Below are 26,252 nucleotides of genomic sequence, written 5' to 3' on the forward strand. Positions count from 1 at the left end.
CTCTTTTGCCCCCAACCCTGTCCTTTCTGAAGCATCTGAATCCTGGCACCTGAAGTACCCAGTCCTGTCCCTGAGATATCCAAGTCTCTGTAATGGCCACCACATCACATTCCCAAGCAGCAATCCACGCCCTAAGCTCATCTACCTTATTTACTACACTCCTGACGTTAAAATAGACACGCCTCAGCCCCTCAGCCTGGACATTTCTCTTCTCCACCACCTGTCTAACCTCCCTCTCATACTGTCTACAGTCCTTCCCTACCCGGGAGCTAACCTCCTCGGTCTCAGTCTCCTCACCTCTGTTCCCTCCCCCCAACCTTTCTAGTTTTAAGTCCCCCCAGTAGCTCTAGCCAGTCTTCCCGCCAAGATATTGGTTCCCCTGGGATTCAAGTGCCACCCGTCTTTACTGTACAGGTCACACCTGCCCCTAAAGAGGTCCCAATGATCCAGGAACCGGAATCCCTGCCCCCTGCTCCGGTCCCTCAGCCACGCATTCACCCTCCACCTCATTCCATTCCTGCTCTCATTCCCCCGCGGCGCAGGCAGCAATCCTGAGATTACTACCTTCGCATTCCTCTTTCGCAGCTGCCTACCCAGTTCCCTATAATCCCTTTTCATGACTGCTTCCCTCTTCCTGCCTACGTCAGTAGTACCTATATGAACCACAACCTGTGGTTCCTCACCCTCCCCTTTCAGGATGTCTGGGACGCGTCCAGAGACATCCCGGATCCCAGCTCCAGGGAGACAAACCACCATCCGCGACTCCCATCTGCGTCCGCAAAAACGCCTGTCTGATCCCCTCACTATGGAGTCCCCTATTAGTACTGCCTTGCTGCTCTCTTTCTTAGTTTTTTGAAGTACTGGCTCAGCTCCAGACAGCTGGCCACCGCTGCCTCTTTCAGGCAGGAGTACTTATTTTGAAGGGGGACATCCACCGGCGTGCTCTCCATCACCTGAGGTTCCCCCTTCGTAATAGTTACCTACGTGCCTTCTTCCCGTTGCACTGGTGTGACCACTTGCCGATAGCTCCTATCAATTATCTCCTCATTCTCTCTAATGAGACGAAGGTCCTCAAGCTGCATTTCCAGTTCCTTTACCTGGTCCCGTAGGGACTGCAGCTCCACACACTGAGCACAGGTATGGATGTCTGGGAGACCAGGAGCCTCCAAGACCTCCCACATATTGCATTGGCACCAACATACTGGCCTCACACTCATACTTGCCCTTTATAGAAACTCTGAGGAAAAAAGAGTAATAATGATTCAAATAAAAACTAAAGGAGTCACATCTTTGTATACCCTCAATGTAATAAAAGAAAATTAGTAAAATTTAAAAAGTTACAGCAAATAAAGCACTTTTATGCAAGTTTTCCAGTTTTAAACAACAATTCAATTCAAAAGCTGAGGCATTTGTTTTTGTGATGCCCTTTTCATTGGCATTAGTTTTGCAGATAATCTTGAAAAGCAGCATTTATTTCCTTGAAGCTTCAGAGAAACTCTCCCCACTAAAGTCAGCATTCATATTAAACTTCAAACGTGGAGAATTCAACAGGGGCGGAGATAGCCTAGTAGTATCATCGCTAGACTATTAATCCAGAAACTCAACTAATGTTCTGGGGGCCCAGGTTCGAATTCCTCCACAGTAGATGGTGGAATTTGAATTCAATTAAAAAAAAAAACTGGAATTAAGAATCTACTGATGACCATGAATCCATTGTCGGAAAAGCCCATCTGGTTCACTAATGCTCTTCAGAGAAGGAAATCTTCTGTCCTTAGCTCGTCTGGCCTACATGTGACTCCAGAACCACAACAATGTTGTTGACTCACAACTGCCCTCCAAGGGCAATTAGGGATGGCCAATAAATGCTGGCCAGCCAGCAACGCCCATGTCCCATAAATGAATAAGTCAAAAAATGCTTGCGCTTCATGCAACACCAATACTCAGAAAACTCCTCACAGCCATATTACTATTTTTAAAACTTCTTGCTGCCAGAACTTCCAAACAGGAACATCAATAATTGCAATAGAACGGCAAAGTTGCATCCATCAGGAAACATTTGAAAAGAGAAGGCCAAGGGACAACCGACTGAAATTATGAAAAGTTTTAAACAAAGTACAGCGCAGGAAGAGGCCCTTCGGCCCTCCAAGCCTGTGCCAATCACGATGCTCCAAATAAAGTAAAAAACCCTGCTCTCATTTGGTCTGTATTCCTCTATTCTCTCCCTATTCATGCATCCATCCAGAGGCCCCTTGAATGTTGCTGTTTACAAGGTAATTGCAGATGAGACCAAAACTATGGGCCATAATATAAAATAATGGCTAAGAAATCCAACAGGAATGTTCAAAAGAAATATCTTCACACACAGGGTGATGAGAATATTAACTCACTACCAGAACTTGTAGGTGAGGCAAATAGCAGAAAGCCATTTAAAGGGAAGCTGAATAAACACATGGAGAAAGGAATACAGTGTCATGCTGATACGGTTATATGAAGAATTTCAGGAGGAGTCACATGGAACAAAAACTCACATGGACCAGTTGGGGCAAATGGGTCATTTCCATGCAGCTAGTCAGGACTAAGAAATCAAACAGTGGAACTGATATTGACAAGATTCATGGTAAAATGCATACATGTTCACGGTAAAGCAAAATTCAAACTGAACCCTCTGCTGCAAGTGGAAGGTTTTGCCTCTATAAATATGTGGTAGGCAACTTCAATTTAATCCATGGGCTTGGGTTATTTGCAACAACTGCTCTACCACAAAGTCAAACTATTTGTTACTTGTAAACAATTAGAGAGATTCTTTTTTCTTCCAGGGGCCCGAGTTCGATTCCTGGCGTGGACCACTGTGTGTAGAGTTTGCATGTTCTCCCTGTGTCTATGTGAGTTTTCTCTGGCTGCTCCAGTTTCCTCCCACAGTTCAAAGATATGCAGGTTAGGTGTATTGGCTACGCTAAATTGTCCCTGTGTCGGGGGATTAGGTGGGGTAAATGCTTGGGGTTATGGGGATAGGGTCTGGCTGGGATTGTGAACTGTGCAGACTTGATGGCCCAAATGGCCTCCTTCTGCATGTAGGATTCTATGATTACTGTTTGTCAACAGTTGCAATTTTTGATTTGTTGTACTTATTTGCGATAAACTTTAGAGTAACTTCAGCTAGTTTAAGTATGGTCATCCTCTACCTTGTCAAATAAGCCTGCAAAGTTCACAATCATAAGGTGGGGTTTAAAGTTGAAATGTGGTTCCCTGCATACCCTTGGAGACGTCAGTGCAGAAAAACTTGAGATTTACAATTTTAAAAAAATCATGAATTATTTTCATAAACATGTGTTTATTCACCACAGAATCATCGAATGGGTTACGACACACAGATGACCCATTGAGCCCATCACGTTCCTGCCTGCTCTCTGCAGGAGCACCTTGACTAGTCTCTCTCCCCTGTCTTAAATTTTTTCTCTTTAGTTAATACTGCAGAAGGAAGCCATTTGGCCCATCAAGTCTGCACCAACTCTCCATAGAGCATTTTACCCAGGCGCTATCCCTATAATCCCACATATTTACCCTGCTATTCCCCCTAATTAACACATCTTGGGACACTAAGGAGTAATTTAGCATGGCCAATCCAGCTAACTGCACATCTTTGGATTGTGGGAGAGAATCTGAGCACCCGAAGGACACAGGGGGAAAACGCGCAAACTCCACACAGACACACAAGGCCAGAATTGAACGTGAATCCCTAACACTGAGGCAACAGTACTAACCACTGTGCCACCCCCAATTATCTTTTGAGCACCATGATTGAATTTTCCTCCGCCACACTCTCAAGGAAGTACATTCCAGATCCTAACCACTTGCAGCAATGCTTTTTATAGTAAATTCAGTTATGAGCATGAGCCACCTTTTCCCCCTCCCAATATAACCAACAGAGAACACAGGTTCCAAAAAGAAAGACCACAATCTGTACTGTACGGCAAAGATGGAAGTTGTTTTTTTAAAGCTTGGAAATTGTGGTATTCCACTAACATATTTACACATGATAGAGTGCAGGCAATATTCTGATTTTCATCTTGATGGGAAGGACTGGCTTTTATTATTTTACATGTTCTCATTGTGTTTGCTTATGCTCAGCTAAATCTGATAAAGAGCACCTTCACACAGAGGGTATATGGAGCGCAGTAGTTAGCAATACTGCCTCACACACCAGGGACCTGGGTTCAATTCTGGCCTCAGGTCACCGTCTGCATGGGTTTCCTCTGGGTGCTCAGGTTTCCTCCCACAGTCCAAAGATGTGTGCGTTAGGTTGATTGGCCATTCTAAACTGAGTCTAGTGTCAGGGAATTAGCAGGGTAAATGAGGGTTACGGGAATAGGGCCTGGGTGGGATTTGGTCTGTTTAGACTCGATAGACCAAATGGCCTCCTTCTATACTGTAGGGATTCTATGATGTGATAATATATACCAACACTGGAATAGATTAGTCAAAAAAGTATTATTTTGTAACTTCTATGTATTTCTATCCATCAAAAAGGAGCACCAAATTTTTCATTCACTTACCCCAGGTACAAATGTAATGAGGTTGTACTTCTGGTTTTTGATGGCATTTCTTGGATATTTTTCCTCACACTTCTCTGGATGTCCCAGCCATACTGTGCGAGCTTTAAGCTGTTTCTTTCTCCGACAGATATTTGCAAGGCAGTCACAGCAACTGAAAGATACAAAACACCTCAATGTTCAACCATGCTTCATGAAGTAAGTTCCAATGCAAATGCTTTTATTTTAAATTGAACATATTAAAATCACTGGTTTAACTGTTGTTAGCTTCAAAATGTTTGCTTACTTCCCAGGTACATTTTGCATCAGATTAAATCATTCCTGAGTCAGTGAAAATAGCTTGCAAAGAACTCCTCACTTCTACCACACATCAGAAACAAATAATCCCTTATTTCTCTGTCCAGCCATTCTATGTTTCCAATTTGTGAACTGCCCAGGTTGTATTAAAATGAAGGAGCTAGAATATCCACCATTAGCAACTCAGGGGCAGCATAGTAGCACAGTGGTTAGTTCTGCTGCCTCACAGCGCCAGGCACCCAGGTTCAATTCCAGCCTCGGGTGACTGTCTTTGTGGAGTTTGCACATTCTCCCCATGTCTGCGTGGGTTTCCTCCAGGTGTCCCGGTTTCCTCCCACAATCCAAAGATGTGCAGATTAGATGGATTGGCTGTGCTAAATTGGCCCTTAGTATCAGGGGGACTGGATGTTGTGCATGTTACGGGGATAGAGCCAGCATGGGATTCTTATTAGTGTAGGCTCGATGGGCCAAATGGCTTCCTTCTGCAGGGTAGGGATTCTATTCTATGAATTAACACAAACTTGCATGCTAATTCTGATCCCTCAGTGTCAGGATCAGGAACTCCTGTTATGTGGCCACATTTAAAATATCATATTGGAAAACAATGAAGTCGATATGAGGATTAACGATAAATTTTTTTTGTAATCTTGACAACTTGATAAACATTCCTGGGCAAGGTTATAAATTCTACGTTAGGCATAGATTTCCTTTTTTTCAAAAAAATCTACTCACTCCAAAATATAATTTGTAATAGAGTGGAATATGAAATATAACCAAACAGAAATACAAGTTTTTGATATGAAAACAGGGTATGCGAGCCTCTGCTAAATACATTTATCCTATTCCCTTGTCCATTCTGACCCTTTTCTTCATCCACTTTGCCCAGCTAATCTTGAATTTTTTTTTATACAAGGCTACTAGTCTTTGGTTTACAGCGAAAGAAAATCAAAGACGTTATCTGGAAAAGTATCGGTAAAAATCTTGGCAATCCACAACAACTATAAACTGGTACTGTATTTATGCCCCTTTCCTTGTTCTCTCCCTGATCATCTTCATAAATGCTTTGGGTGGTGAGGAAAAAGATTTTCCTATTGTAATCTACTTCAGTTTCCAAAACTGAAACAGATCAGGTATTCTGAAGCATAAAATTTGCATCCCAATTCTTGAAAACTGTTTTGCTGCACAATTTTGATCTGCGCACAGTAACGTTTGAAAAAAAATGCACATCAACTGAACTGCACTTGTTTTAAACATTTCTCTGGCATTATAACGACTTTATTATATTCAATTTATGCATGTCTTATAGAATTTGCACAAAGGGTACAACAAAACTCTCGTAAAATTGATTAAGCAGTACAATAAAAAGATATTTTATTTCCTCAAATGAAAGCTTTAAATCGATAACCATCATAATTTTAACCTCTACACAAAACATATGAATTTATACAAGATGTTTAAAGTTCTTGTATAACTTTGGCAGATGATTAAAAAAAAAAGAGACTGAGACTTTGCAGTTCAGCAAGGCAATATTACTGGCTCCATAAGCCAGAGACCAATGTCACACGGCTCCCACCTCGCCACGCTGTCTTTGACAAAGGGTGCGTGCGTCCAATGTCCGGTTCTCCTAGAAGGATAAACATCTCCGTTAACCATTAAGAATTGAAAGGAAGGCTACAGAAGTCTTTGCCTCAGTAGATGAGCAGATCACTGTTGGCCAGCCATGGTTATGAAATGCAGATGGCCCTTGTATAGCTCTCCTTGAATCTGGTTTGTGTAGCCCACATGGGGTCATTCATGGCTCTTCAAGGATAATGATGTATGGGTTTCCTTGATATTACTAGGCAGCTTATTTCGTTCAGGGTCACGGATAGACATGGATTTGGCCATTTTCGCTCCTTGTCCAGTTTGAAATGTTGACGGTTAGCAATGAACACATCTCTATATATTTCACTAATTTAAAAAAAAGATACATGGTGATGTCTAAGTGCTTTATGACACCAACATTTTATCATCGTCTTGTCACACTAGTCAAATGCAGGTGCTTCCAGATCCGACAAAAGGGACACAGTATAACCATAATCTCCAATACTAGTCATTGCAGAAAGCAACTGATCTTATTCCTAAATTAAAGCCTTCATTCTTGAATGTTTCAACATTGAAAAAAATGCATGAGAAGTAATGATCAGGTAAAAGCAATTGATAGTATATGCAAATTATCTTCTGCTTAAAGACAGAATGAAATAGTTTTAAGAGCATTTAAGATTTAGAAATTAGTAAAAGCTGCTGGTTTATATCTCAGTTATCATCATTTTCGTTTATTAAAATAATACATCCTCCCAATCCACACACCCACCCTCAAAAAAATAATAAAATTGCTCAAAAATGTTTCATGGTTTTGGATTCTATGGCAAATAAGTTAGCTAAGTCAGATAGATATTTGGCGTTGAGATCAAAGATTAACCATCATCTTATTGAATGGTACTACAGGCTCAAGGGCCTGTATTACCTAATCCAGATTTCATTTCTTATGTTCTATATTTATCGTTTTTTTCTATCACAGCAATCCTGTATCATCTTGAAACTGCCAAAGAAATGCAGTGGTCAAAATTCATCAGAAAAGCTGCGTAAATAAGGCCACTGTTAAGTGTACGTCCTGTTAAATTCTCTCATTGTAAGCGGAGAATAAAGTCATAAATTCTTCACATCTGCTTCAGTGTATTAGGTTCTAATTGCTCAATGAAGCATGATTGAGAACAGTTTTTTGTGGTACTGCAACCCATTACTGTAATGTTCTTTTGATATACCACAACCTTGGATATAGCACAATTTAGACAGGGAAATTGTACACCACTTATGATACTGACAACTCATGCATTTTTTTTTAAGTATCGCTGAAAAAAAAACTAGTGTGCTAATGCACTAAGCATGCAAATTACACTTCAGAGTATCCTCATTTCAATTACAATAGGCAACATGATAGGGTCTATATCAAGTACTGTACATGAAAACCAATATCAGGGATATAATCTGCTGAGAAGATAATGTGTATTTATAATAAATCTCCTCTATACAACTGTAAATTTAATAAATTAAAAAGGTTGAACACAAATTGGTGGGGTGCCAGACTCCTAGCCAGAGGCTTGCAAGTTTGAGTTCCACAACTTGCCTGTCAGACAAATCCACCTGTCTCATTTGGATGAGGTTAATTTATTTTCAGCCAGACTGATGTAAGAATTTCCATATTTAAAAAAGCACAGTACTTCAAGTCCAACTTGAATTGTATCACTCAGCAACAACGTCTGGGGTCACCTCACTTAAAGGTGAAGTGCTGGGGTAAAAAAAGCCAGCGAGTGATAATGACCTGGAACTGACTGACTACAAGGGTGGTGGAAGCAGAAACTATTAAAAAGGAAATTGGATGGGCATTGTTGGAAATAAAACCTACAGGGTTACAGAAATAGAGCAGGGGGACGGGACTAACTAGATTGCTGCATGGAGAGCTAGCAAAGGCCTGATGTCACGCTTTGTGCCATAATTGACGAATTATAAAATGAGCAGGATCTAAAGAGCTTCTTTTATTGAAAGACCTTTACATAATACTTGGAACTTTATTATTTAAAAAAATCTTTCACAAATTCCCAAAAAGATAAATTAATGTTATATTATTATGTGATCCACACTCAATTTGGTCACTTTTCAGGTGGTGATTATTCATATACAGCAAATGCAACAAAATAATTTAAATTAAACAGAATGTGCCTGTGGCTTCCCTCAAAATATTAAAAATAATCAGATCCCTGGTAAGCAAATTATTTAATGAATCTTATGTTGAATCCTCAAAGTGGATTGGTTTGGTTTGGATGTGTTAAAACCTCACCCATTATTTCTGTCTTCTGTCACCTCCACCTTTGGTTTTTTATTTTGTACTTCTATGTGGGTTATTTTAAAACAACAAATCCTTTTAAATCATTTAGTTTGATCTTTCCAATCATTAACATCTTTGATATGTTTCATATGTCACAACAGTGATGGTACTTCTTTGGCTGCAAAGTGCTTTGAGAAGTCTGATGGTCATGAAAGTGCTGCATAATAGGAAGTCTTGTCCTCCTTTCCAAAAATTTGTTGACTAAAAAAAGAGAAACCTTCTCAAAATGGTGCTGTTGGGAGAGGGAGAGGGAGAGGGAGAGGGAGAGGGAGAGGGAGAGGGAGAGGGAGAGGGAGAGGGAGAGGGAGAGGGAGAGGGAGAGGGAGAGATCAGAGTGCTTGGCTGATCGATAACAAGAATGGTCACCAACCAATCTTTCTGAAGTTCAGGCCATTTCCAGTTGGAGTGCTCTTGAAATTTGGGACAATTGAGGGCATGTAAACAGCATATTTGGAGGCTTGGCATAAAACATGTTCATTTTCCACTCATACAGCAGTTAAAGTGCAAATGTAGTCTGGAGTCACACTTGACCTGGAAAAGGAACCCTTGATCCAATTTGTATTGAACAAGTTTAAAACTAGCTCAAAGTTGCAACTACTTTGTATTAATATTAAACCAGTTATAGAACTTAAGAAATAGAAGTAGGCTATTCAGCACATCAGCGACAGCAAGATGGCACAGTGGTTGGACTGCTGCCTCACAGCACTGGGACCCGGGTTCGATTCCCGGCTTGGGTCACTGTGTGGAGTTCACACATTCTCCCTGTGTCTGTGGATTTCCTTCGGGTGCTCTGGTTTCTTCCCACAGTCCAAAGATGTGCAGGTTAGGTGAACTGGCCATGCTAAATTCTCCCTCAGTGTATTCGAATAGGCGTTGGAGTGTGGCGACTAGGGGATTTTCACAGTAACTTAATTGCAGTGTGAATGTAAGCCTGCTTGTGACGAATAAATTAACTTTTAACATCAAACCTGTCCTACCATTGAGAAAGGCGATTCCACTTTCCTGTCTACCCCCACTAACCTTCAACCCTCCACACCTCAAGAATTATTCTTTGGTTTGAACTGCTCGAGGACCGTTTAAAGCAGGTAACGCAATCACTAATACGCATTTTATTAAAAAGATAAATAAGAGGGAATCTTTTCAAATGCATTCCATATACATTCTAAATGATGCACACACCATAGGGATCATTTTTGTAAAAACAACTTGATAGAGGTGCAGTCCTTTGGGTGTAGCAATGCTGATGAAGGGGATAAAGCCCCATCAATTTTCTTTGGCCTTGCTCATTCCACCCACTCCACTTGCACATTTTCGTATTGTATTTATATCTTTGAATTTTTTCTGTTGCCCAATTCCTAGGTAGCATTGAATTATTCAGGTAGCAGATTAACAGTTTTAAATAAAGGCAACAGCACTTTCATGTCATTAACCAGGATGGCAAAACTCAGTAGATGTCAGATAAGATTTATCATACAGAGAACATTATTCTGGAACTGTTAGATATGCATGTACTTGGGGATGGGGGAAGGGCGATTTTCCAACCTTGCGTCACTGCAGAGCCTTTCCATCAGCAACATATTCAGAATTAACTTCAGAAGTAAAACAGAATCTTAGAGGTTTACAGCATGGAAACAGGCCCTAATTTGTCCATGCCACCTTTTTTTTAAAGCCCCTAAGCTAGTCCCAATTGCCCCCATTTGGCCCATATCCCTCTATACCCAATCTTTTAATTATTTTGCCTTCATTTACTCCTGAATGCCTCCTGGCAACATCAACATATATTACTCAGCAACACCGAAAACAAAATAGGCAGTCCCCATTGAAATTTCCCTTTATTTTCTAACTCATACACAAGGCAGCAGAAGTGCCTCTGTCAATACTCATTGCCACCTATAAAGCTGGCTCACCAATGTTACTAGTTTTCCAATATCATAGGGGGTACAAAATAATATCAGATGCTATAGGTTTGATATTTTGCAAATGATCACAGAATAGAATCATCATCAAATCCCTACGTGCAGAAAGAGGCCATTTGGTTCATTGAACCTGCACTAACCACAATACAACCCAGGCTCTTTCCCCCGTATTTATCCTGCTGGTCTCCCTGTCACTAACGGGCATTTTTGCACAGCCAATCCACCCAACCTACATACCTTTGGACTGTGGAAAGAAACCAACATAGACACCGGGGGTTCTCCGAATCAACAGCCGAGTGCTGCACTCCATACCGCCTTGAGTTCTGACCTCCAGAGCAATTTCCAAAGTCAATCTACAAAAGGCCCATTGGCAGTGTTTCCATAAAGCCAGAATGACCTGCAACAAAACCAAGCCCTAGCACGTTTTCATTGGCCATAATTTCTGACACCCAGCCTACCTTCTCAAGGCCATCCAGCTAAACTTCATATTGCGCAGGTTAGATGTTAAGCAGTCTCTCGCCAAGATGCGACAACTTTACAAACTTTAGATTTACAGCATTTGAAGTTAAAACAATTTGAGCATCGCATTTTCATATTTTAGCTATGCCTATGTAAAGTGTGAAGAGAATCCAGCGGTGTCATGGGTTGCTGGGGATCATTTGTTAACTTGATTCAATGTACAAGAGTACAGGCAAATTACTCACCAAATATGCAAGGCTTGGGAACGCAAAACAAAAACACACTTCTTGAGTTTTTGCACGAACAGCTAACATTTATATTGTATCATAATTAAGAGAGAGTGAGATTGCACAGAAGTTGATGGAACCAAAGCAGAAGACATTGGGCAGGTGAGAGTCAAGATGGTCAACATGCATACATATGACATCAACAACATAGTAAATGTTCCAAGAAAACTCACAGGAGTATTACTGAATTTGATAACCTGTCATGTAGGGAGATTGTAGGGTAAACAATGAAGGTTAGTCAAAGGTTTTAAAGAGTGTCTTAAAGAGGAGGATGGGGCGGGCAAAACTGAGCAGTGGAGAAAAAGGAGTGGGAATTTCAGTTTAGCATCGTCACAGCTTCTGCATTACACAGTGTCAAAGACTGGTTCTTACAGCACCATCATTGCTGCAATTGGTCAGTAGCAGCGTTAACTGAGAATTTCCAAAATTATGCTTTTTGTATATTGCTTTATGCAGAGCAGCATTTTACCAGGTTTCTACATAGCATAACAGTACAAAATTATCATTTGAAGGCACATAGGCCACCTCATTGACCAGATAAATCCATGCATTAGGTCTGCTCCCACACTTCATTTGGAAATAACATTCAGTGGTAGCATTTCCATATGAACAAAGTGTTGCTGATAAGTAGGTAGATGAAAATCTCATGACAGAGAGAAATCAATCCATCTTGAAGCCCCTAGAGTACAGATCTATATGTACGAAGTATTGCTAATTTCACAAGCTTTAATGGAATTCCAGCTGCGTTAGTGAAAAAACACTGACTGTGCATAATACCATATAATCGAAAAACAATGAATTGTTGTTGATGTTGCTGCTGAGTGCAATGAAGGATCTTTTCAGAATACCTAGCTGTTGAGAACAGAATGAAGGGAGTTCTCTTAAGGTTGTGAGGCAAACAGACAAAAAAAGGTCACAAGTTGACTGAACAGTGTTTTGACAAATTTGTCTTCAGGTACAAATATGGAAATAACATTCCCACTGATCTATCAAGTAGTACATTTCGCTTTCAATAAATTGGGCTGAAGAGTTAGCTGAAGAATATATTCCTCAGTCACATGCAATCTACAAATGGAAATAAATGTTTCATCTCACTGCAGAAGTTTACACAGTCACAGATAAAATGTATTCCATGAGATTCAGCTAACTGCCTACTGGAAAGAACCCAAAATACAGACAAAGAACAAATTGGTCAATTAATGATGTATACACTTCATACATTAGTGGTCTAAAATAATACATTTTGTTCTAGCAATCATCAAATATCATACTTATGTTTGTCACTTTTTTTCTGATGGAAGCAAATACCAAAGAATCAGACTAGAATTTCGATTGCTGAATGCAGTGCAACGTACAAGATATAATTTCCTATCCCAAGTGTCTGGTATTCCTCGAGTCAGAAACATGTGGCTGTTGTAAGGTTTTGCACCAGCCCCAAAAACAATCGCACAGTAGTCACTTCACTTTGTAGACCCACATGAGCAAAAAGACACTCAAATGAAAGCAAAATACCATGGATACTGGAAATCAGAAATAAAACAGAAAAAAGCAAAAAGACAGCATTGCTAAATTACATCCCTGGATAAACATATTGAGGTCTCTCGAAAAATGTTGCATCTTCAACTCATCTACAGAAATGAAAAATAGCTTTTATGAGTGTCAAACCCGAAAGATTACACTAACTTCAAATCACAGTAAGTAGTCTCACAATACCAGCTTGAAGTTCAACACGTTTATTTGGTAGCATGAGCCACCAAATTTCGGAGCATTGCCCCTTCATCACCTGACTTTAACCTGGTGTTCTGAGGCTACTTGCTGTGCCTACCCCAGTGCAATGCCAGCAACACCTCTTCAAATAGTAGGATAAGTTTGGTGGAGTGAAAAAGAAAGCAGTTCTATGGAGAAAAAATTGCCTTGACTTTGAGATTTACATTTTCTCTCAACCTTCTAATGTTGACATTATATTAAGTACCAGAGAAAAAAGTAAAGAAACTGAAATAACTATACTACATATTTGCCCCTTGTCTTCAAAATAACCTGAGTTGATAGTTTGAGGGGCTAACATATCTGCCATTTGTACTTTAATATAATTGGCTTGAAAATTAAAAAGCCAGAAGCACAATTCTACAAAATAATCATGCAACTCCTTGATTAATATGCTAGTTCTAAACTTTTACACCAGATTACTATCAAGGTTTGAAAAATTAATGTTTATATTGGCACACCCTATAAAGTTTCCTTGTGCGCCAACATTTGATTAATGCATAATTTAAATTAAAAAGGTTGCTTTTACTACTGAAAGACCATTTAGTATAAAACAGCTTCAAGCAATTTGGAAGGTTGAATATATTTTTTGACATAAAATAAACTGGAAGATTCAACAAATTCCTGGTTCTTAATCAGAGCAGTGGAAACTGACCTGTTTAATATGGAACGGTGCAGGTGTCATTTATGCAAGCAAAGCACAGAAGTACTGCAATTCTTACCCTACTAGAAACATTAACTTAACTGTCTAATGGGTGATATTCAGATCTTAGAACTATTATTCCGTACCAAGAAATCCACCATCCTCAACATGGTCTCTGAATTAATAATACAAGGAACAGGTTAGCCCTCAACCCTTGCCTCTTGCTTTCCCATGCAACCTTTAAGTAATAAACTGGCCATAACCCAAGCTCACGTGTTAGACGACAAGAGGACTAGTGACGAATGACACCAAGATCTGTTGGAACTGAAATTCCTGCAAATAGCATACCTAACATGAATGTCTATGGAAAAGAGGAGGAAGAAATAAATGGTGTATTTGAAAAATGTGCTCTTTTGACTGTAGTTTTCCATTGAATCGGAACCAAATACTTTTTTTTCCCCTATGCTTTTCTGAGGAAAATATCAACCTCTTGGTTCACTCACCATTGATTACTTTAATTGAATAGCCAACTAATATTATGAAATCATTTGCAGGTTAGAAGATCCACAACTGAGGAAGTCAAGGTTGGCCTCAAAAGGAAGAGTCCTTCACCAATAAAGTTGAATTTTGAATAATCAAAAGATCAGTTCTATTATTGCATTAATCTGAAGTAAGATAGTAATTGGGGGATTTTGCACGTCTTGACAAATTTGATATCAGAAAAGTGCTGTCTTAGCATTCTGATTTAATGAACAACTTTAACAAATATTGCTTTAAGATGTTTTCTGAAACAAGTGTTACCTCACCTTTCCCCACAGGCGCATGCCAATACTTCAGCCAAGTAATCATTCTCCATGTCGGAGCCAAGGTAGCATCAGCAGATTAAGTGACCAACAAAGGCAACTCATTTGAGTTCAATCCTGACTTCACACCATGTACACAACTTAAGTCCAGCAAGGCACACTGGATAGTAATTAGAAGCAAACTGTTGCCGTCCTTTACTCATGACACTAAAACCAATGACACTCATCCAAATATCACAACTGAAAACAGCAGACTCAGAAAATAAAATACATAAGGTCTGGCTAGTCACTGGAAAAGATCAGCAAGTCCAACAGAGCTCAAGTTAACTTATTTTAATATCATTTGCAAATTTCAAATGAAAAATGTTTTAAGACTCTTGTCCATATTTTTCCATGGTCAACAGATCCATACATCATAACTAATGCAGCAATTAAACCTCCCAAGATTGGTATTTCTTGCTGCAAGAAATATCATTTGGAACAGATTTCCAAATTTCTAAAACATTCAAATCTCATTTAAATTAACAGTACTATGGTGATTACTTTATCAATAGCTACAGCATATTTTACAAAAACAAGTATGACAAAAATAATTTTTAATTGCATTCTTAATTAGTATGTCAGTGTGCTTCAGGAAAGCAGGGTCTCCATATTTGTTCAAAAACAGTATTTTATGATTGGACCGTGTTGATGGAAGGGAGGCAAGGCATGTCACTTCCGACATCAAAATTAAGTCAACCTAGAGAGCGTTCTCACACATCTCCAAGCTGTCATAAAGAGGAAGTTTCTGCAGAAGGCAGAATAGATTTTTTGCCCGCAACATTTGGCAGGTTAGCAGGACATGATATGGAGATTTGGGGGGGCGGGTGAATATAAAAACAAGGTCACTAGTAGAATATTGCGTCCATTCTGCTCACTTAGGAAACGGTAATGGCTTGGAACTCTGCCCACGAGGGTAGCGAAAGTAGAAACAAAGAATGATTTCAAAAGTAAATTGGAAGGCACTTTAGGAAAATAAACTTGCAGGACTATGGGGACCAAGCAGGGAAAGGGGATGGAGCGGATTGCTCTACAGGGAGCCAGCACTGGTCTGATGGGCTGAATGACCTCATTCTGTGCTGTAACAACGCTAAGGCTCAGAGTACATCAGATATATGTTACTAAATTCACAAGCTGCATTAACATGATTCAAAGTTACATTTCCAAAAGGTATTTTTGTTTTTGCAGAAAACAGCAAGCTTTAGGCCTGGTTGACTTGTGCACCCAATTCAGCTCCAGGGCAGAGTGCCACAAATTGCCTTTACAAACTTGATTACTTGTTAGTCAAAATCAACACAATTTATTCCAAAAATTGAAATTGTTCCTTCAAGAAAAGCAAAGACAACATTGTACTCCACCTAGTCAATACAACAACTTCCAAGTTTGGAAGATAAAAAAAATTGAGTGTGGGATTATTTGGCTCCGAAGTTAAATATGCATAAACAATTTTTTAACTAGTATATTGCAGCTAGCAGTGTACTATGATCCTTGGCCAGACCCTAGGGCATTGCTGGGGCCAATAATGTTTTGTTTAAAGTAGATAAAGTTTCAGATTCAAGATGCTTACCAAGTGAATAAAGCCACAAGATACCACAGGTTTGGAACAAATAAAAATAAACTTTACTATACAAGTTCAGAAAAATAAAACAACTTACAATATCTATCTTACGCTTAAACATTCTGGATGAGTATGATGTATGTGAATCAACAGGTGAACTATGGTCAAAAACACCACACTATACAAGAAATGACAAATGCAATCAAACCATAGATTTCTCAACAACCCACCCAGACGTTTGTCACATTGAGAGCCAATCTATTTTACTGAAATTTTGTCATTTTCACAACGGTTTCCAATCTTCACCTTCGAAGATCTCGCCTTGGAATTCTCTCCCACAGTCACTTCCACTGGGACAATTTCAACAATGGCCCACCTCACTTTCTAAGATTCCTTTCCCTGGATCTTGATGTACACGTAAGCTTCACCTTCCAAGCACAATTTCAGTTCTTTGGCTGTGCCAAACAGAACATTACTGCTTCAATGAGCTGCAGCAGAGTCACCAACCTTTGAGAGCCTTCTTGATCTTCAGCGCTTCTCTCATGCCCAATTCATTTGAAGTCTGCTCCCTACAGCTCTTTCTTTCTTTCATTTGGAGAATATTTTTTCACATTTCTCTTTTAACTTAACAGAACCTCTCCCAGGCCAGCACATGGGCAAAAAGTCCGAAAAACGGCAAGAATCGGAGCTCCACACCTCCAATCTATATATAGATTTCACCACAAAGTGACATACCTCAACCATGTTTATTACAAGAGCGAGCCAACAGATTCCTTGTTCTATCACAATTCAAATGTTACACGAACATATTTAAATATCCACAACAAATAAGAATTGGTTGAGATTCTCTAGTCAGAGACAGGCACAGTCCAAATTAACTTCTCGCTGAACACATTGTATTCAAGCACTTATGTTACTTTAATATTAAATATTAAAGCAACATATGTATTTGAATACGATGTGTTCAGCAAGTTAATTGCTTAGAGTCATGGAACAGAAATTTTCAAAAGGAATCAAGCTTAAAAATTAGATAGTACTACAGTTCTGGCCCTCTTGAAACAGAAAACTTAACATTCTATAAGGTGACAGGGGATCTGCCTAACCTGGACAGCAGATTCATATTTTGTGTCGACACCCAAACAATATTAAGTTCTCTTCTCTGATGCAAACTAACATCTTGTATTTTACATCGTAAAAATTAATTCATAATGCACAAAGATATTTTTACTGGCTGCCAGCCTTTTTTGTAAACCTAATATAAAAAGGAGTGACAAATTAATTTTATTGGATTAGAAAGCAATACCTAAAAAAAATTAAGACAGCTAACCACTGAATTCTATGATGTGGAATATGCCCATGCCAGGTACAATCATGACTTATTTCCTTGGTTTTGATTCAGGGATACTTCAGAGGCCAGGAACCACAGTGTGAAACTACTGCACAGAAATTTTTATTATGTTAATTACAGAGGCTGCAATAAACTGGAAGATTTTTGGCACCTTTGTTACAATCCTCAGAGACCAATACCTTCTGAATTTCTAGTGACTGACTGGAAGGATGAAAAGACAAGATCGCAAGTTAAGACTTTTACTGAAATAAACACACTATAAAACAACATTGCCTAAACACTATTCAGTCAGCAAATAACACTCTAAACCAAATAAAAAAGATTCCCCCATTTAACTTCTAATATTGTCTTACACCTTTTTCTGTCAGGATAAAGATACAAAAGTCCAAGAACATGTACCAACCAACTCAAGGACAGTTTCTTTCCTGCTACAATCAGACTTTCGAGTGGACCTACCAAATATATGTATATGTAGAGAAGTTGATCTTCTTTACACTTTAATTATGACTGTAACACTACATTCTGCATCCTCTCCTTTCCTTCTCCCCTATGCAGTCTATGAATGGTATGTTGTTTGTATAAACCAAAGAAACAATACTTTTCACTGTATACTAACGTGACAACGATAAATCAAAAAAAATTGGGCTCCAGGGTTACACTTTACTCTGTCACTTAAATTCCCCAAGAACCAATGCAAAGCTATTCTCAGCTCTGGGTGACTTTTTCCTTTTCCAGCTGGATGGATAACTTCTAATCTCCAATCTGACTTCTACTCAGAGCTATCCTGGATATTATTCCCTCTAGCCAAATCTATATAAATATCCCAGATTTGTTTAAATTCTCACAAACTTGATGTCTCCAATCTGAGCGTGAGCTTCCACTGAAATTCTGCATGATCAATAATAAACCGACTGCCTCCATATCTCTGTTCTCTCCATTTCACAGACTACCCTGTTTGTGGTTCCGGGATTTAAGAAAACCTGCAACCCGATCCTACAATGGACGTTTGCCGTTCAAAGCCTATCTTCATTGCAACGTGATTCACATGGGCCACACAGTGGTTAGCACTGCTGCCTCACAGCTCCAGGGGTCTGGGTTCAATTCCCAGCTCGGGTCACTATCTGTGTGCAGTTTGCACATTCTCCCCATGTCTGCATGGGTTTCCTCCAGGTGCTCCAGTTTCCTCCCACAGTCCAAAAGGTGTGTGGGTTAGCTGGATTGGCCATGCTAAATTGTCCCTTAGTGTGTCCTGGGATGTGTAGGTTAGGGGGATTAGTGGGGTAAATGTGTGGGGATAGGGCCTAGGGTGGGATTGTCGTCAGTGCAGACTCATTGGGCTGAATGGCCTTTTTTGGCACTGTAGGAATTCCATGATTCATGTAGAATTATTAATTACATATCCTCTGCACCATTCTTAAAATTAAAGTTTAACTGTTCAGAAAACCTGACATTCCTAACAGCTCCCTATGGAACTTGGGGACCAAAGTCAATCCAGAGTAATCAGATAACCTTTCCATTGTCCATAGGTGTGAACACCTTGCAGCATCTTCCCAGCAAATGTTAGGGCTCCTCTTTAACGTTTAACACCCACAAGCTTGCCAAACAGAACCAGAACAAGTCACATAGTACAGGTAAATAGGACCTTTATATTTCATCAGTCTAAGTTTGGTGGAAACGCAAGGTCCCAATATTAAAAGTCCATATTAATCATTTATGCCACCTAAACCCACCTCTCACCTCTCCCACCTTGTTATCAAACATATATTAAAAATAAATGAATATGTCACAATGCAATGGCTTTTAAATTATATTAATTGAGCAGTAAATATTTAACTGGCAGAGGGAGCACAAGTGATGCAAGCAAAAGGCCAGATGGAGATGACTTTACAAAAACATGTGGGAGAGGGGTAGAATAGCTTCTGTTGTGAAAATCATAGGAAATCTCTTCCTGGAATTTTCATACCATGATCACAATACAATGAATAACGGTCTGACAAAATTCTGGGTTGAGTACATTAAATGATTTAAGCCCTCCAAATTGTCATTATGTAATCTGATCCAAACCCAAAAATTCAAGTGACTCTCTTGAACTTGCAATATAATTATTAGATCACAATAAAACTCCACATTTAAACAATCTTACAAATGATTTGCAATAATAACAGATCAAATGTCATTTATTAATTTTTAAAATCAATTATGGGAATGTTACTGAAATCCCATCATAGAGACCCACGAAGCATTTTAACAGATCAGTTGATCAGCACAAGTTTCTGAAGGAGACATTACATATTACAAATGCAGTTGAGCACTTTGAGAAGTTGACCATCACAATGGTGGAAACATGTCCACGTGGGTTATCTGAATTAACATCCAGAAAGAATGCAAGATTTAGCACAAGAAAGCAGGTACCAATACACTCAAATTGCCAGCATGATGAATGAAACACTGCAGATTCATAAGAAGGTTAGCAGGGTTAAAGAGTTAAATTATCAGAACAGGTCAAATAAACATAGCAATAGCATTGGAGAAAGATAGGATCAGACAAGTTAGAAAAGTGTTTAATTGGAGTAAGGGGAATTATGAGGCTATCAGGCAGGAAATTGGAGGCTCCAATTGGAAAGAGGTTTTTTCAGGGAAATGTACGGAAGAAACGTGGCAAATTTGCAGGGAATATTTGTCTGGAGTTCTGCATAGCAACATTCCAATGAGACAGGGAAGTTATGGTAGGTTACAGGAACCATGGTGTACAAAGGCTGTAATAAGTCTAGTCAAGAAGAAAAGAAAAGCTTACAAAAGATTCAGAGAGCTAGGTAATGTTAGAGATCTAGAAAGGTATACAACTAATAGGTAGGATCTTAAAGGAGGAAATTAGGAGAGCCAGAAAGCATCATAAGGCTTTGGCAGGAAGGAGTAAGGAAAGCCCAAGGAATCCTACAAGTATGTGAAGAGCAAGAGGATAAGACGTGAAAGAATAGGACCGATCAAGTGTGACAGTGGGAAAGTTTGTATGGAACCGGAAGAAATAGCAGAGGTACTCAATGAATACTTTACTTCAGTATTCACTATGGAAAAGGATCTTGGTGGTTGTAGTGCAGACTTGCAGCGGACTGAAAAGCTTGAGCATGTAGATATTAAGATAGGTGATGTGTTGGAGCTTTTGAAAAGCATCAAGTTAGATAAGTCGATCTAATGGGATGAACCCCAGACTACTGTGGGAGGCGAGGGAGGAGATTGCTGAGCCTCTGGCAATGATCTTTGCATCATCAATGGAGATGGGAGAGGTTCTGGAGGATTGCAGATGATGCTCCTTTATTCAAGAAAGGAAGTAGAGATAGCCCTGGAAATTAGAGACCAGTCTGTCCTCAGTGGTTGGTAAGTTGATGGAGGAGATCCTGAGAGACAGGATTTATGAATATTTGGAGAAGTATAATATGATTAAGACTAGTCAGCATGGCTTTGTCAAAGGCAGATAATGCCTTACGAGCCCGATTGAATTTTTTGAAGATATGACAGAATACATTGATGAAGGAAGAGCAGTAGATGTAGCATATATGGACTTAAGCAAGGCATTTGATAAGGCACCCCACACAAGGCTTACTGAGAAAGTGAGGGGGCATGGGATCCAAGGGATATTACCTTGTGGATCCAGAACTGGCTTGCCCACAGAAGGCAAAGAGTGGTTATATATGAATCATATTCTGCATGGAGGTTGGTCACCAGTGGAGTTTCCCAGGGATCTGTTCTGGGACCCTTACTCTTTGTGATTTTTATAAATGACCTGGATGAGGAAGTGGAGGGATGGGTTGGTAAGTTTACTAATGACACAAGGTTGGAGGTGTTGTGGATAGTGTGCAGGGATGTCAGAATTTGCAGTGAGACACTGATAGGATGCAAGACTGGGCAGAGAAGTGGCAGATGGAGTTCAACCCAGGTTAAGTGTGAAATGGTTCATTTTGGCAGATCAAATAGGATGGCAGAATATAATATTAATAGTAGGACTCTTGGCAGTGTGGAAGATCAGAAAGATCTTGGGGTGCGAGTTCATAGGATGCTCAAAGCAGCTGCGTGGGTTGAAGCTGTGGTTAAGAAGGCGTATGGTGTACTGGCCATCATCAATCGAGGAATTGAGTTTAGGAGTCGAGAGATAATGTTGCAGCTATATAGGACCCTGGTCAGACCCCACTTGGAGTACTGTGCTCAGTTCTGGTCACCTCATTACAGGAAGGACGTGGAAGCCATAGAAAGGGTGCAGAGGACATTTACAAAGATGTTGCCAGTATTGGGGAGCATGCCTTATGAAGGTAGGTTGAGAGAGCTTGGCCTTTTCTCCTTGGAGAGACAAAGGATAAGAGGTGAACTGATGGGGGTGTATAAGATGTTGAGAGGTACTGATCGAGTGGATAGTCAAAGGCTTTTTCCCAGGGCTGAAATGGTTGTCACAAGAGGATACACGTTTAAAGGTGCTGGGGAGTAGGTACAGAGGAGATGTCAGGGGTAAGTTTTTCATTCAGAGGGTGGTGGGTGCGTCGAATGGGCTGCCGGCGGTAGTGGTGGAGGCAGATTCGATATGGTCTTTTAAGAGACTTTTAGGTAAGTACATGGAACTTAGTAAGATAAAGGGTTACAGGTAAGCCTAGTCATCTCTAAGATAGGGACATGTTCAGCACAACTTTGTGGACCAAAGGGCCTGTATTGTGCTGTAGTTTTTCTGTTTATAAACATGATAAGAGCAAAGTCATGCAGATATGGAAATCTGAAATAAAAAAGGTCAGTGACAAGGCAGCATGGATTTAGGAGGAGTGGTTACTAGAAAGATTAGAGGGGACAGGATTTCTTTTTTCACCCAGAGCATTTTGGGGAGTCTGGAACTCACTGTCTCTAAGGGTAGGGGGCAGAAACCCTCAAATCATTTAAAAAGGTGCCTGGATATGCACCCTTTGTGCCATAACCTGCAGAGTTAGGCCGAATACTGGAAAACACAACAAGACTTCATGGCTGCCTTTTAGGCCAGCACAGACGTAAGGGGCAGGATTTTCCTGCCGCACTCATCCCAAAACCCGCAGTCAGTGGGCCTAAGTCAATCCCTCACCCATTCCGATTCTTGTGGTGGGCAGGATGGTAAAATTCGCCCCAATAAGCCAAATGACCTCTTCCTGTGCCACAAACATTTTATGACTCTTTAAACTGCTAGAAATATTCATCAGGTCTGGCAGCATCCATCGAGGAAGAAAAGCTTGTTTATTTCAGGTTGGGTCCCCCTTTGTCAGCACCAGAAATGCTTAGAGATGTAACAGTTTTTAAGCAACATTTGTTACATTACTATCAATTTTTGCCTTATACCATTACTTTAGTCATTTAATTGCTCCTGCCTTCCACCCCACCACAGACACTTCAGATTGTTCTTTTCACCACTCCCCACTGTCCCTGCTTTGCTTAAAACTATTTCTGACAAAGGATCACTGACCTGAAACATTAATCCTGGAATTTCCCATCCACAGATGCAATCTGACTTCACCTGTGTTTTGAACAATTTCTGTTTTTATTTTCATAAACCAGAGTCATAATGCCTTGTCTTCAGATGGCTGAAGGATGATCTAATCAAGTTGATTAAAATGATTAGAAGATTGATTCTGATAAATAGAGAAACTATTTCCATTGGTGGAGAATGCAGAAGACAGTGAATAAAATTAGGAAGCATCATTTTCACAAAGGGCACTGTAAATCCAGAACCATCTCCCCTAAGTCTAAGGCAGAACAGTGTCACAGTGGTTAGCACTGCTGCCTCACAGCTCCAGGGACCCAGGTTCGAGTCAGCTTAGATCACTGTGTGTAGAATTTGCACATTCTCCTAGTGTCTGCATGGTTTTCCTCCAGGTGCTCCGGTTTCCTTCTACAGTCCAAAGATGTGCTGGTTAGGTGGATTGGCCATGCTAAATTGCTCCTTACTGTCAGGGGGACTAGTTAGGGTAAATGTATGGAGTTGTGGGGACAGGAACAGGGTTGGATTGTACTCAGTGCAGACTTGATGGGTCGAATGACCTCTTCCTGCGTTGTAGGACTCTAAGTCGGTGAATACTTGAAATTTTGAGATTCAGATCAATAGATTAAAGTAAAGGAAATCGAACAAAGTCAAGTGCATGGAGATTAGATACTGATTAACAATGATACGACTGAATGGCAGAACACATGAGGGGCTAAAATGGCCTACTCTACTATTCCTATGTCCTAGCGCACAGGAATTGGTGAAATAAAAGATTGGGCACAACAGACTGAAAATGTGGTTTTCAGTGGCTGGTGTGAGACTCCAATGGTGTTACACATGCACACAGGAAGCCCAAATTCAACAATATATTGTTATGTATCACTGCATTTCAGCCTCAGTTATTTTAGAGGAGGACAAAGATAATTTCTTTTAACGACGGATGAACATTGTTCATTAATTGCAACGTGGTCAATAATTAGGGATGGAAATGCAAAATTATAGAATTATTTTAATGTAACAGACATATACACACACAAAATCTTTGCTAAGCATTCAGTAAATGCTTTACTGCAATCAACTCAAGGCAAAGAATAATTCAAGCGAGCACCAAGACCTCTGCACATTCAGATGCTGGCAGTGGGAGGAGCGAAGTTATGCACTCACTGATAAGGTTGTTTGATGTGATTTCACAATTGAATTAATACCAATGGAATAATCAAATGACAAATGGGGACCAAGAAACCTCAAAATTTACACTATGGTTTTGTTCAACTTCATTAAAAAATACACAAGCGATGAACATGTTACAGCCAACGTAGCAGCCAAATGTTTACAAAGGGAACGGTACAAGACTCAGGAAATATTGGCTGGAATTCTCCAGCCATTCATGTCCTGGAAAGCTTGCTGAATCTCCATTCTCTGCAGCGGGACCAGAGAATCCCGCTGGTGTGAAGAGCCGGAGAACTCCAGCCATTGTAACAGAGCTGTTTGACACTTGAGACAAAGTTTATACAGAGGCAAGAATTTCACAAAAGACAGTCCCAATCTAAAAGGCACGGCAGGCTGGTAGAAAAGGTTAAGGCACATGGGATACAAGGACAGGTAGCTAGGTGGATCGAAAACTGGCTGGGAAATAGGAGACAGAGAGTAGTTGTCAAGGGGACCTTTTCTGGCTGGAGGCCAGTCACCAGTGTTGTGCCGCAGGGCTCAGTACTGGGGCCTCTCCTCTTTGTAGTATATATAAACGACTTGGAAGAGGGCATACGTGGTGTGATCAGCAAGTTTGCGGATGACACCAAGATGGCAGGATTGGCAGATACCGAGGAGGACTCTCAGGTGACACAGCAGGACATAGATAGGTTGGTATATTGGGCAGATAGAATTTAATCCTGACAAATGCGAGGTGATGCATTTTGGAAGGAATAATGCAGGGAGGTGTTATGTGATAAAAGGTAGACCGACTAAGAGTATAGAGATACAGAGGGACCTGGGAGTGCAGATGCACAACTCTGAAGGTGTCGACACAGGTAGAGAAGGTTGTGAAGAAAGCTTATGGAATGCTAGCCTTTATAGGAAGGGGTATAGAGTATAAGAGCTACCGTCTAATGCTTCAGTTGTACAGAACGTTGGTTAGACCGCATTTGGAGTACTGCGTCCAGTTCTGGTCACCTTACTACCGGAAGGACGTGGAGACCCTGGAGAGGGTGCAGAGGAGGTTTACCAGGATGTTGCCTGGCATGGAAGGACTGAGTTACGAGGAAAGGTTGGAGAAACTGGGGCTCTTCTCCTTAGAAAAACAGATTAAGGGGCGATATGATAGAGGTATATAAAATACTGAAGGGAATAGATAGAGTAAACAGTGGTAGGCTTTTCCCTAGATTGGGGGCAATTACGAGAGGTCACAATCTAAGGGTGAGGGGGGAGAAGTATAATTTGGATACGAGAGGAAGGTTTTTCACGCAGAGGGTCGTGGGGGTATGGAACGCGCTACCGAGTAAGGTGGTGGAGGCAGGCACATTGGACTTGTTTAAGGTTTACTTAGACAGACACATGAGCGAAGCAAGGATGGAGGGTTATAGTAGAGGGTATTAAATAGGGTCAGAGCCTCAGGACAACACCGGAAATGTAGTTTTATATGTTAACGTATTGTATCTTTATTCCACAGGGTCGGTCCACCTTGTTGTTAAACAAGGGGCATGCACACGGTGGGTCGTGCGTGGCCTGCTCTTGGAGGTTCTGGGAGTGGCCTAGTACTTCGTGTCGTTGTGTGTGCTTAATCCTGGACCAGCAGATGGGCACCGCAACAGCTCAGTGACTATCACTGCTAGCTGTGCAGATACATGGATTTGGGCCTGTGTCTCTGGGAGTTTGCGCATTCTCCCTGTGGTTGCGTGGGTTTCCTCCGGGCGCTCCGGTTTCCTCCCACACCCCAAAGACGTGCTCTTCGGCTGACTGGTGTACCAAATTGACACTATTCTCCCCTGAATCTGGCTACATTAGGGGTTCCACTCAGATACACGCAGGGCAGGGTAGGTGTGGGAAGATGCGGCGGCGCGGGCTCGTTGGGCCGAAAGGCCTGTTTCCCGTGCTGGGATATTCTTTGTCTTTGTCTATGTACTAAGGCCTCTGTTCGTATGCACTCCCATTCTCTTCTTTATGACTTTACCCCACAAGCCCA

At 40.6% G+C, this 26,252-nt stretch overlaps 1 protein-coding gene across 1 annotated transcript in view; it reads right to left on the reverse strand.

The window, feature by feature from the left end:
* The window catches only part of atp9b (ATPase phospholipid transporting 9B), a 290,399-nt gene that overhangs the window by 223,212 nt on the left and 40,935 nt on the right, over nucleotides 1-26,252 (reverse strand). The window contains exon 3 of the mRNA XM_080193897.1: nucleotides 4,554-4,704. Coding sequence (XP_080050023.1) covers nucleotides 4,554-4,704 — 151 coding nt within the window. The remainder of the gene's footprint in view (nucleotides 1-4,553; nucleotides 4,705-26,252) is intronic.

Source organism: Carcharhinus amblyrhynchos, chromosome 8, assembly GCF_965287045.1.
Source record: "Carcharhinus amblyrhynchos chromosome 8, sCarAmb.v2.hapA, whole genome shotgun sequence".
NCBI classification, from domain to species: domain Eukaryota; kingdom Metazoa; phylum Chordata; class Chondrichthyes; order Carcharhiniformes; family Carcharhinidae; genus Carcharhinus; species Carcharhinus amblyrhynchos.